This window comes from Felis catus, chromosome E2 (assembly GCF_018350175.1).
Source record: "Felis catus isolate Fca126 chromosome E2, F.catus_Fca126_mat1.0, whole genome shotgun sequence".
Taxonomy (NCBI): Eukaryota; Metazoa; Chordata; class Mammalia; order Carnivora; family Felidae; genus Felis; species Felis catus.
Window position 1 is genome coordinate 19,367,212 of NC_058382.1, and position 13,488 is coordinate 19,380,699.

Below are 13,488 nucleotides of genomic sequence, written 5' to 3' on the forward strand. Positions count from 1 at the left end.
CTCCAGGGCCAGCCGGCTGGGATGTGTTATTCCAGGTTCTGGCCTATTCTCTGAGTCTTCCGCCTACAGAAGGGGCAAGTCTAGTCTCTTGAGTCAAGAAGTGAGTTTCCTGAGGCCTTGTGGCCTGGCAATGTTGGAGACTGGAAAATCATTTGGATAGGTGAATTCTCTGATGCACACCAAAACCTAATCTTACCCAACAGGTTAACCAGCAGCGATTCACGTTTCAAGAGGTTTGATTGATTTAAAATACAGCAAACATTTTGGAAAAATGGCTTGATTTACAAAAGTTGGCAAGCCCATACGATTCCATCGAATGCACGAGTCAGGCGAGGTTGGCTGTCTGGTCCCTGAGAGCTTCAGATGCTATTAATACCTAATAACTCTGCAGGAGAAATCTGAACAACACCCGACTCCGAGGGGCCACAAGCAACTAAAGGCTCCTTCTCCCACTTTCAAGCTTATTTCTGGATCTTCACCTGCCGCCCCAACCCCTCTGCCCTCTGCCTTGGTCAACGCCACCAACAGTGGCTCCCGGACACTGCGTTCCCAGGGAAGTTTCTGCCACCGTGACAGCCAGTATAGCGTGTGTGGAATTCCTTCTGTAGATGGCATTCCCAATGGCCTTACCCAATCTGGATGGCAGGACAGCCTCCTGACTTTGTACCTCCCACAGGCAGAAATCCACAGGGAGAAGGCTTGTCCAGGCTCTGGGGGCCACCCACCCATGCAACTGGATACATACACTTTGTAAGCACTGGTTTCCAACAGATAAATGTAATCAAGGTTTATATGCTCAGAGAAGCCAACAGGATGGGATTGTTTCACTTGAAAGATCAGAAGAAAATTGTAACTAATGTTGTGGAAAATTACTTTGATATTGCTTTCTTGGTACCGAATCACAATTAGGCTGCTGTGAGAAGTACAGGGAAAGAATAAATGAATAGTAACAAATCAACACAAACAGCCTGTGTCAGGAACACTTTGCTCAGGGAAAGTAACATAAGCATTACTTAAAGTTTTATGACTGCGTTTGATGTGATTTACGTAGAACGTCAAGGTTGCCTCTCACCCGCCACGTGGCGAAAGTGGTCCAGCTCCATTTACAGCCAGAAGAACACGGCTTGAGCCCCAAGTGTGCTCTGTGCACGGTCTGCCAGGCCCACGCTATCCCCACTGTAGGGGGACACTCCTCTGAGCTTCGTGTCATCCCACACACCCTGCCAGCCCGAGGCTCTCGGTTTCTCTCCTGGCTTGTCACTCCACCCTGGATCCTAGCCGTCCTGTGGGCCCTGGCCCCACTGGTGATGGAAAAGATCCACATGCTCAGGGACAGTGTGCAGGGCAAGGCCAGCTGGTGTGAGGGGCAAGAATCTGCCACCCACAGGACACACAGAGATCAAGCACTCTGATCTGACGGCCGGCTGCAACATGGCAGGACACACATCCCGGCCACCAGATCCCAACTCTACCCAGGAATATAGCATTTGTCCCAGCAGTGTACCATGGACGGGGGCATGGCCCTGCCCCAAAGGCACGCTCACACCTTCCCTCCCGGGCTTGTCCCAGAGAGCACAGACCCCGATCACAAAGACCCTCTGCCCATGTGTGTGCCCCAACCACACACGCACCAAGACAGGCACCAAAGATCCCTGGGTCACCCCCAAGGATACACCATTTACCCCAAGCCATACTTGAGGACCCCTGTTCAGGACCTCATTTCTGCACAGATACCATACAACTGGGGATGCCAATCTCAGCCGGCCTGACCCATGGGGCTGGGTTCTGCCGACATAGGGCCGTCAGCCACTCTAAGGCTCAGGTGAGGCTGTGAGGTCCCCACAGAGGAGCCAGCTTGGTCACATGTCCTTGCTGCTTCAGAAGCCGGGGAGGAGCCAGAACCACTTCTGACAGCCACTCCCCCACCCTCTGTGAGGCCCCAGCCCAGGTGTGAGTCAGTACCTGTGACTTGCCTGCTGTCTCCTGGGGTCCCACTGCCCTGGCTGCCTCTAGTTGATGAAAGAATGAACTCATTGGCCTCCCCGACCGGGGCCTCTGGTAGCAGCTGCCAGGCCCAGGGCCCCCGCTCTAGTCTCCTTGTGCCCCTTCGGATTTTCTACCTGATGCCTATGGGCCTTCAATCTGTGCTTAGGAGGGGTGAGGCAGCCAGAGCTGAGGGTGGGGCTGGGGAAGCGCTGGGCACTGCTCTCCTATAGGGTGAGCCCTGCAGGCAAGAGTGGTGCAGGAATCTCTCTGCCTGAATCCACGGCCTCTACTCTTCCATATTGTCCTCGTCCTGGAGCACATGGGTGCCTTCACAGACCTCCCTGCTAAAGGCCCCCAGGCCCCCAGCTGAGAGACGAGTAAGGGCTGTGTCTGAGCAGCAGGCACCCTCCTAAGCTCCCCTCTCCACATTCTGCCTGCCTGAGGCTCCAGAACCATCCTTCCCCTTGTCTCCCCGCTGCACCCCACCTGTCCTCAGCAGACCTCTGTAAGTCATGAAGGGTGCTCCCCTCAGTGGCTCACGAGGGACGTGTGGGATGCAGGTGGGAGGTGGGGTAATCTCAGCTTCACAAAGGCAGGAGGGGCCCAGGCCAAGGGGCTGGATTCGAGGGGTTCCAGGGCTGGCAGAGAAACAGAGTCCCATGGGGGCCACAGGCTCAAGGAGAAGCCATTCACCCTCTGGTGTCCCAGACAGTGTGGGAGAGGCCCCAAGAGATGGCAGAATCCTCTTTAAGCCTCAGCTTCACCGAAAGCAACAACTGGCTGAGAGACAGGCAGCCTGGCCCTCACTTCAAGAGGAGTGACCACATGCTAGAGGCCAGAGGCCAGAGGCTGATGCCTGCCAGTAGAAGGCCAGGACCCCTCCTTTGCCTGCCGAGGACCTTCAGCACAGACTGGGCACCAGGGCAGCCGTGGAGGCCTGCACTGTGGACAGGAAAGCTGGGGCAAGTGGGCGGCGGGGCCGAGCGCAAGGGCTCACCTGGCACCTGCCGAGGGGAGAGCTCCGTGGGGTCCTGCAGGCTGATGAAGAGGAGGAGGCCTGCGGCTCCAAACAGCAGGATGGATGAGAACATGCAGGCCAGCCGCATCGTTCCGGCTCGTGGGGTCATCCGGGGCTTGCTCCGGGCTCACCTCCTCTCGGGTGTGGGAGGTGCGTTCTTCCCTCATCATCCACACCAAGCATCCATCAGGCCACAGTCTACAGGGCAGATGGGGAGAAAGATGGTCCATCACTGAGGCACAGGGCATCCTACGTGGGCTGAGGCCCCAGTCACCGCCTATGACCAAGCATAATCCCTGGATCCCTCCATCCCTTAGAATGTACTCAGGTGTGTCCCTTGCATCCTTCCAGCCCAAAGAGGTTGAGGGAAGTCCAGTCACTACCTGTTGCTGGGACACCAGCTTCCCAGCAGGGTCCCCTGTATCTGCACCCCCAGAAAAATTATGGAGAGAGACACTCCCCAGCCTCTGCCTGGGGAAGCCCAGGCTGGAGCCCCGAGACCCAGAGCCTGTAATGGGCCCTGCACTGTCCAGGCTCTCTGAGCTTCCAACAGAGCAGGTGTGCTCCCTAGAAAGGGTCTACGCCCCTAGAAAAGGCAGCAATCTGGGCCTTTGTCCCTTATAACTGTCCTGGTGGACAGAGGAGCTCTTGGATCTCTCTGCCCTGGCTCCTCCCTGCAGGATGCTGGGGACAAGTGTCTCCACAGAGCGAGATACTTTGAGAAGGAGCCTCCCAGGCCCAGAGGCTACCAGGGACAGAGACTCCCCCTCCTGGTTGCTCCCTTCACCAGCCAGAGCTGTGCCGCCCTGACCCACAGATGGGCTGGTAGGATGGAGACCCCACTGGATAGTCCGTCGCATCAGTGGGAACTGAAGCTTTGGCCCGATCACGGTTACTCCCACTATGAGGCCCTCTGGCCTGGAGCTGAGGCAGCCTGACTTGCATTTGACAGATCCCAGGTTCAGAGACCGGTGACAACATCCCTGTGACACCTGTTGCTCTGGCCACTGCAGACCCAGAGCATGCCCAGGTGACTTGCCCCTCCCCCTGGTTCCTCCTGAAGGGCACAGAAATACCAACCAGTGACTCCAAATGGGCCAAGCTTGTGGGTCAAGAGGGGGGGCACCCCAAGGCCATCTGCTCATAGGAAGGATGTAAGTTTCTGCAGCAGGGGGAGGCATGGGTGGAGCAGGATAGGGGCCATAGAGGGATCTGCACAGGAGGCCATGCTACGTGGCATTCCAGAACTTCCCCTGTTGGTGGTGGAAGGTTGCTCTGTGCCCTTGTCTTTGCTCCTTCCTAAGTTCGGGCTTAGAGATACCACCCTCTTTCTACCAAAACAGGCTTGTAGGAAGCTTCCCCAGCCCTGGCACAGGGCAGTGCTCAGGGAGGTAGAGGCCAGGGGGACAGCTTCCAGCAGCCTCTGAGATCATAGTTGGGTGGCGGGGACCCCAGGCCAGATGTGCTGCTTGGCACAGGGTCATTTCCCTGCCGGGGGTCTTCTCAGGCACAGTAATTTGGTCAGGGTGCCCATTCCTGACCAGGCACCCAGGCGTTGGGGGAGGAAGCCCCAGCTATGGTCCCTCTGTGTCCTCATGCTCCTGGGGGGCAGGAGGCAAGAAGTGGTAAGAGGAGCCCTTCCCTCCCAGGCCCAGACAAAGATTCCCAAGGACTAGACTGTCCTCAGCAAAGCTCTGGTGCTGAAGAGTGTTAAATTGCAGGTTTGGGTTTCTCCCCTCTGCAGTCACTGTAATTATGTTTTCACTCAGTTAACTTTAATTAACCTGCCCCAGGCCTCTATGCATGGGGAACGCGCCTGAACGCCGGGCTCTCTGGGCTGTGCTGAGCAGGTGGTTCCCACGACCTCCCAGCTTTGATGTTTGGGAGGCAGCGCTGAGCAGGGCTCAGTTTTGTCTCTGGAGCTGGCTCCAGGTTTGAAGTTGGCCCTGACTTCCCTTCCAATGGCCTCCCCCCCGCCCCACCCCAAGAAAGACTGCTGCTTCCTGCCATTGCCAGGGACACCCACAGGGCTTACACAGGGTAAAAACAGGCAGCCACCTGTCCCCAAAGGTTCAGACCCTGGAGCCCCTCATGGGGGCCTGTGGTTTCTCCCTCTACGGCTGCCCGGGATGGGTCCTGGGGACCTGGCTCATTGTCCTGCAGAGACACAGGTGCAGCCATGCAGGCCCAGGCCCCACTGAAGGGCAAGGTCGCTCTCAACACTGCCCATAGGATGCCCTGTGTCCTGAGATCTCCCAAGCCCTTCCCTTCGTAATGATAGGCACTGTGTGCCGGGACCACCCTGGCCAGCCCCAAGGTGTGGGAGAGGATGGGGGGAGACGGAGCTGCTCTCTCTGGCCCTCACTCTGGGCCCTCCTGCCCCAGAGAAGTTGGCTTAACCCCTGGGGGGGGGGGCATGCAGTCACAGAAAGGAGTCAGAAGAGTGGGAACAATGTCACACACACTGGTTCATCAAGGACAAGACCCTCAGATAGGGAGCAAGGGGCGCAGCTCAAGACCTTTCTGGAGCAGAGGCACACGCACTAACACACACACACACACATATGCCACGGCACACACACTCCATCAACAGGCCCCAGCAAGGCCCCGGCTGTAAAGAAACTGCTGCAAAACCCTGATTATCCTGGCCGTGGTGGTGACACACTGCCTGCAGCCACACCAGCCTCCTGAGTCAGACAGACGTGGTCAGGAGACCAATCTGACCTAGGGCGAGGGAAAGAGAGGAAGGGGGGGAAAAAAGAACGGCAAGTTTACGGCTAGGGCACAGGGCTACCTGGCAAAACTGTTAATAAAATGCCACCCAATCTCAACCCAAAGGCTCTATTTGATGGAAAAAAAAAAAGGGGGGGGGGGACTCAGAAGCACATGCGATCATCATTGCATTATTTATGGTCAATAGCACTGCACAAGTGACTACAAAAGAACTGGCCAGCCCTCTCTTCTCCCTAATTGTCACACTGTCACCATACAAGCCAGTACTGACTACCCCTGTCCCGCAGCAACGACCTGTCCTCATTTGTTCCTGAACCTACCCAAACCAAACCCACCACGTGGAACCAGGCCCCAGCAGCCCATGTGCGTGGAACCAGGATGAGGACCACATCTCTGCCCCCAAATCTGGGGAGAGGGGAAGAAAACCAGCCCCAGGACCTGCACCTTCACCATGGCCAGAGCATCAGGGACTCAAGTGTCTGATTTCAGAGACCCTCCCTTTTGTTGACCCCTCTACACCCGCCCCCCTCCACGAGAACACAGCACCCTCTCTGTGAAGGGAGGGAAGCTGGTATTAGAGCCACGCATCGCTTTCCCCGGCCAGCCCTAAGCATCAGACCTCAGCCTTCCCCTTTGAGACCTTCCTCTCGGTGTTTGTTCTCACTGGAGACCACCTACCCAGCTAACTCCTTGCTCTGTGCAAATGGGAATCAAAAGGTTAGCATGCCTCCCCTCCTGGGTCGCTGGTTTGCAGTCTGGCTGGGTCTTCAATGCCCCAGGAGGGGGCCAACATCACAGAATCTGTAGGAACCTCCTTCCTTTACAGGTGGAGGGGAGCTAGGAGATCACCAGACACTTCAGAGAGTGTGCACATCTGATCCCCTACTGTTCCTGTGAGGGTCCTTGTCTTCAAAGTCACACGTTATTTTCAAGGCAATGGGAAGATGCTGGTCCAAAGGCTGCTCATCTCCCTCTCCTGGGAGTCCAGCTGCTGCCTGGGAAGTGGACCCTACGATCCGTCACAGGCTGGGGCCAGGCTGCCCAGGGCCCCGTAAACACATTCACAGGCCTCTGCTCCCATCTGGGACACAGTGCATCGCACTCGGCTCCAATGACAAGTGGAAGACCCTCCCCTTCCTCCCTGCCTCTCTGCCAAGACCAACAGACAATAAGACAATTCAAATAACTGGGGGTGGAGTAGGGAGGAGTGAGGCAAGAAAAATAAACAGCCCACTCAGTTTCCAGAAGGTCCTGTGCTCACAATCCCTCGTCCCAGTGGCTTTCTCTCCCTGAGGCCTGAATGGCATTGCCAATTTTTTACTGTAAGAAAAAAAAAATCCAATTAATCTTGTAAACACCTCCTGGGACACAGGTCAAGGCCAAGGATTCCTCCCATTTCCTTATTTATCTGATTTAAAAATTTGTCTCTTGGGAAAATTCACTTTAGGGCACAAGCAAGGACTTGGGAATTCAGCCAAAACACACGCACCTCCAGTGGCGACAGGCCGGCAGGCGGATGGACGGATGGCTCCAAGGACACGCTTGGCTGCGGCTGCTCCAAGGCCTGGATGCTTCCCCCAGTCACCCAGAGGACCCCCTCTGGCTGTGAGGACCCGCTCCCGTGCCCCACTGGAGACGGCCGGAGGCATCCGGCCATGTGCCCATGGGAGCACCCACTTGGTGTGTGGACCCCGGGCCCCAGAAAGTTCTCTGTCCAGTCAGTCTCCTCCTTGCACGGGCAGGAGCGAACAATGACGTCCCTCCCGGCTGAGGGCTCCAGGAGGAGCTGCTCATCGGGAGAGAGGCTGCTATGGCAACTTGAGGAGAATGGAGCCAGGCACTGCCGTCACCTTGAATCCGGCACCAAGCATTCCACCGGAGCGGCAGAGGGGGCTGTGCCTCCGCTCTGCCCCTGCCGAGGCTCCTGTGCTGGGGCTGACCTCCCGCCTCTCCTCCGCAGCCTCCTGGCCTCAGTAACTCATTTGCTCCTCACCGAAACGGAGCACACAGCCCAGTCCCCTGAGAACACCACCTCCATCTGTTTTGTCAGACGAGTTCTTCCGTGTGTGCGGCTCCTGCTTGCTTCTGAGATGGGGTTCTTCTTGATTTCAGCTCATTAAAATCCTGCAGCTAATTAAAACTGTTCTAACAGCAGCGGCGGCAGCGGCGGCAGCAAACTCTGGGATGAGTCCCTCCAGTTTTTATGCGTAGGCATAAAGTTGCAATGCTCTGTGAGGGTGACGAATGGCTGCAAGTGCTCAGACTCTGGGGCGGGGCTGCAGACTCCAGCCCTGCTGGACACGGGAGAGCGCTGACCTAGGTCCTGAAATGCCCTAGGCCCAGCCTCAGCACACCCCAGCGCACAGGGCTGTACCCCACTCCTGGGGGAGGTAATTCACCCGCCAGAATCCTCCCCACTACAAGGCAGGGATTCTCTCCAATCCCCCATGATTTCTTCTGGGGGTAGGGGGAGAGGAAAGGGAGGCCTAAGGCAGAGGCCAAGGCATAAGTCGGGCTCAAACAGCCCCGAAGCCTTGTCCCCACAGACCCACTAGGAATGCTACGGCATGGCTTCCCACCATTGCTTACACAAAGAGCCTGAAGGGAAGCCTGCAAACACGCAGCTGCAGCGAGGGGGTCCTGAGCCCAGCCAAGGTGCCATAAGCTACAATGCCCTTGATTACTTTCAGGGGTAGGACCACACCATGGATGCAGTCTCTTGCCCAGGACTTCGGCGAATTTTATGAAGCAGGGTAGGGGATAGTAATTCAGTAGGTAGAGAAACTGAGTCCTACCCTGGCAGAATCTGGGATGAGGATTCAGCACCCCCAATCCTATGAGCATGTGTACCTCAATTACAGCCCTTCTTCTACCACGTGGAGAGTGTTCACACACCTATCTCAGACCCTCAGAGCCTTGAGAGCAGCATCGAGGTCTCTCATCTTTGTATTCCCTGCACAGTGCCTGGCACAGGGAATGGGACCAACATAACCTGTGCCTCATGTGACATGAGCATGGATTAACAGATGGAGGTGTCTGGGCCATCTGAAGAGAGGCACTCCACGAACCTGGAATTTCTAAAATGTCATGCATGTTTTAGGGAGCTGTGGTTTTGTTTTGATCAGGTCTGGGTTAGAATTACGTCCAAAGAGTAGCCCAATCCTGTGAGAAAAGAGGAGGCAAGGAAGTGAGCTCCGTTAGAGAGCCTGATGGAGCCTGGAAGCTCCCACATAGCCAGCGCACACTCAACACCAGGATACCACTTTTGTATCCTCAGTTTGGTAGGGCAGATTTCAAATCACAGGGCTTGAAGACTAATACACTCGTGGAGGTAAATGTGGACTCTATCACTATACATGCCCATGTATTAATGCACATTATATATGTACAAATACACAAGTCATTTAGATGCCATAAAATGGATTACACTAGGAAACTCCCTACACAAAATTAATGTTTGAATGTGTTGATCAAAAGTCAATGAAGAGAGTGGGGGAAGATAGTGGAGAAGGAGGATCCTGAGTTCACCTCCACCTGTGGACACACCAAGGCAACACCTACATGTGTGACAGCTCACTCTGAAAACCTGAAGACTGGCCAAACAGATTTTCCCGAGCTAAAGACATAAAGAGAAGGCCAAAGAGATGAAGTTGGGAACCCAGCCCTCCGTGTGGCAACCCATGAACAGGAGGGACAACACAGCCACAGAGTGAGAGGACCCAGCCCCACATCAGGCTCCCCTGGCCCTGAGGACCTGCACAGGGAAGACGAGCCCCCACGATGTCTGGCTTTGAAAATCAGCAGGGCCTGCCTTCAGAAGAGCTGGAGAGTTATAGGGAAACCAAATCTCTAGTCTTAAAGGGCCAATGCACTATATCATTGGGCCCAAGACCCAGCACAGAAGTAGCAGTTTAAAAAGTGCCTGGGGTATTCATGAAGGGGACTTATTGACTAATTTTAGGATGTATATTGTAGGGTTCAGGATATGTAGGAGTTTTCTCCAGGAATGGAAGTGCTGGCAGGTATTCTTTCTCTTGTCCTCCTTCTGCTTTGGCAGGCTCTGGTGGGAGCCAGTTCTGACATTCTCCCTCTACCTTGCTAGCATCTTGCCCTGCCCCCAAATTTCCCTGCAGACTAGCCCCACTCAACCCAACCCACCAGCAGGTGCCCCTCCAAAGCGGCTCTCACACTGGGCAGCCCCAGCCAGGATCTGTGCCCTTCCAGAGTGACTATCACCTGCCACACCCAGCAGGCAGCTCTGGTCAGAACTGGCACACCTCCAGAGCAAATCCTGACCCAGGGAGTGGGGAATGAGCCCTACCAACCAGAAGGAAGGAAGGAAGGAAGGAAGGAAGGAAGGAAGGAAGGAAGGAAGAAAGAAAGAAAGAAAGAAAGAAAGAAAGAAAGAAAGAAAGAAACAAGGAGGACGGGAGGAAGGAAGGAGAAGGAAGGAGAGGGAAGGAAGGAAGGAAGGAAGGAAGGAAGGAAGGAAGGAAGGAGAGGAAAAAAAGCTAGGGTAGCAATACTTAAACAAAATAGACTTTAAAACAAAGACTGTAGCAAGAGACAAAGAAGGGCATTATATAATGGTAAGAGAATCAATCCAACAAGAGGATAAAACAATTGAAAATATCTATGTACCTAACACAGGAGCACCTAAATACATAAAGCAAATACTAACAGACATAAAGAGAGAAATTGACAGTAATACAATAATAGTAGGGGACTTTAACATCCCACTTACATCAATGGCTAGATCATCTAGACAGAAAATCAATCAGGAAACAGAAGTTTTGAATGACACATTAGACCAGATGGGCTTAACGATATATACAGAATATTGCATCTAAAAACAGCAGAATACACATTCCTTTCAAGTGCACATAAAACATTTTTCCAGGATAGATCATATGTTAGGTCACAAAATAATTCTCAAGAAGTTTGAGATTGAAATCATATCAAGCATCTTTTCCAACCACAATGGTGTAAAACCAGAAATCAATTACAAAAAAAAAAAAATTGGGAAAAACACAAACATGTGGAGGCTAAACAATGTGCTACCAAACAACCAATGGATCAAAGAGGAAGTCAAAGAAATCAAAGAGAAGGCAAAAAAAAAAAATGCATGGAGACAAATGAAAATGAAAACACAATGGTTAAAAATCATTGGGACACAGCAAAACAGTTCTAAGAGGAAAGTTTATAGTGATACAGGCCTACTTCAAGAAGCAAGAGGAATCTCAAATAATCTAACCTTACACCTAAAGGAACTAGAAAAAGAACAAACAAACAAAGCCCAAAGTCAGCAGAAGGAAGGAAATAATAAAGATCAATCAGAGCAGTAATAAATGAAATAGAGACTAGAAAAAAAATTAGAAAAGATCAATGAAACTATTAGCTGTTTCTTTGAAAAGATAAACAAAATTGATAAACCTTTAGCCAGACTCATCAAGAAAAAGAGAGTACCAACATAAATAAAATCGGAAACAAGAGAAGTTACAACTGGTAGCATAGGAATACAGAGGATTATAAGAGACTACTAAAAAAATGACAATTCTAGAAGAGATTGTCCAACCTAGAAGAGATGCGTAAATTGCTAGACACATATAATCTTCTACAACTGAATCGAGGAGAAATAGCAAATTTGAACAGACTAATTCCTAGTAATGAAATTAAATGAGTAACCAAAAAACTCCCAACAAGCAAACGTCCAGAACCAGATGGCTTCACAGGTGAATTTGGCAACACCAAATAATTAAGGAAGAGTTAACATCTATCCTTCAGAAACTATTCCCAGAAATAGAAGAGGAAAAAATGCTTCCAAATTAATTGTATTAGGTCAGCATTATCCTGATACCCAGGCCAGATAAAGATACTACAACAAACAAAAATTATAGACCAATATCCCTAATGAACACAGATTCAAAAATCTTCAATGAATTATCAGCAAACTGAATTCAAAAATACATTAAAAGGGGGGTGCCTGGGTGGCGCAGTCGGTTAAGCGTCCGACTTCAGCCAGGTCACGATCTCGCGGTCCGTGAGTTCGGGCCCCGCGTCGGGCTCTGGGCTGATGGCTCAGAGCCTGGAGCCTGTTTCCGATTCTGTGTCTCCCTCTCTCTCTGCCCCTCCCCCGTTCATGCTCTGTCTCTCTCTGTAAACGTTGAAAAAAAAATTTTTTTTAAAGAAAATAAAAAAAATACATTAAAAGGATAATTCAACATGATCAAGTGGGATTTATTCCATGGAAGCAAGTATAGTTCAACACTCACAAATCAATCAACATGATACAAAACATTAACAAAATGAAGGATAAAGTTATATGATCATCTCAATAGATGCAGAAAAATTTGACAAAATTCAACATCCATTCATGATAAACTCTCAACAAAATGGGTATAGAGAGAACACACTTCAACATAATAAAGGTCATGTATGACAAACCCATAGCTAACATCATACTCGATGAAAAGCTAAAAGCTTTTCTTCTAAGACCAGGGACAAGACAAGGATGCCTACTCTCACCACTTTTATTCAACATAGTATTGGAAGTTCAAGCCACAGCAATCAGACAAGAAAAAGGAATAAAAAGCATTCAAATTGGTGAGGAAGAAGCATGCCACTTTTGCAGATGACATGCAGATGATACTATATATAGACTCCACCAAAAAACTTAGATCTAATAAAGTAATTCAGTACAGTTGTAGGATATGGAATCAATATACAGAAATCTGTTGTGTTTCTATACATCAATAACAAACTAACAGAAAGAGAAATCAAGAAAACAATCCCATCTATAATTGCATCAAAAAGAATAAAATACCTAGGAATAGATTTAACTAAGAAGGTGAAAAACCTATATTCTGAAAACTATAAGACATTGATGAAAGAAACTGAAGGTGGCACAAATAAATAGGAAGATACGCCATGCTTATGGATTGGAAGAATTAATATTGTTAAAATGTCCATACTTCTCAAAGCAATCTACAGATACAATGTAATCCCTATCAAAATACCAATATTATTTTTTATATATAACCAGAACAAATAATCCTAAAATTTATATGGAACCACAAAAGACCACAAAGAGACAAAGCCATCTTGAGAAAGAACAAAGCTGGAGGTATCACAAGCCCAGATTTCAAACTAAACTACAAAGCTATAGTAATCAAAACAGTATGGGACTGGCACATAAATAGACACATAGATAAACAGAACAAAATAAAGAGCCCCAAAATAAACCCGCAATTATATAATAAATTAATCTTCAACAAAAGAGGCAAAAATAAACAACAGGGAATAGTCTTTTCAATAAATGGTGCTAGGGAAACTGGACAGCTACATGCAGAAGAATGAAACTGGACCACTTTCTTTCACTATACACAATCATAAACTCAAAATGGCTTAAAGACTTAAACATAAGACCTGAAACCCTAAAACTCCTAAAAGAAAACATAGGCAGTAAATTCTTGGACATTGGCTTTAGCATTATTTTCCTGGATATGCTTCCCCAGGCAAATTAAAAGCAAAAACAAACAGCTGGGACTACATCAAACAAAAAAGCTTTTGCACAGTGAAGGAAACCACCAAGAAAATGAAAAGGCAACCTACTGAATGGCAGAGGATATTTGTAAATGATGTATCTGATAAGGGGTTAATATCCAAAATATATAAAACTCTCATACAACTCAATACAAAAACCCACAAATAATCCAATTAAAAAATGGGCAAAGGACCTGCATAGACATTTT

General features: G+C 50.4%; 1 protein-coding gene across 4 annotated transcripts in view; it reads right to left on the reverse strand.

The window, feature by feature from the left end:
- Positions 1-13,488, reverse strand: part of CHST8 (carbohydrate sulfotransferase 8) — a 127,447-nt gene that overhangs the window by 61,563 nt on the left and 52,396 nt on the right. For 2 of the 4 annotated variants that reach the window (XM_023245166.2, XM_019819604.3), the window contains exon 2: positions 2,984-3,202. In XM_023245166.2, the coding sequence (XP_023100934.1) occupies positions 2,984-3,113 (130 nt within the window). In that variant the 5' untranslated portion in view covers positions 3,114-3,202. Of the gene's footprint in view, positions 1-2,983; positions 3,203-6,415; positions 6,798-7,226; positions 7,971-13,488 lie in introns of those variants that run through there. The other 2 variants (XM_003997947.6, XM_045046046.1) reach the window with 2 other exon arrangements.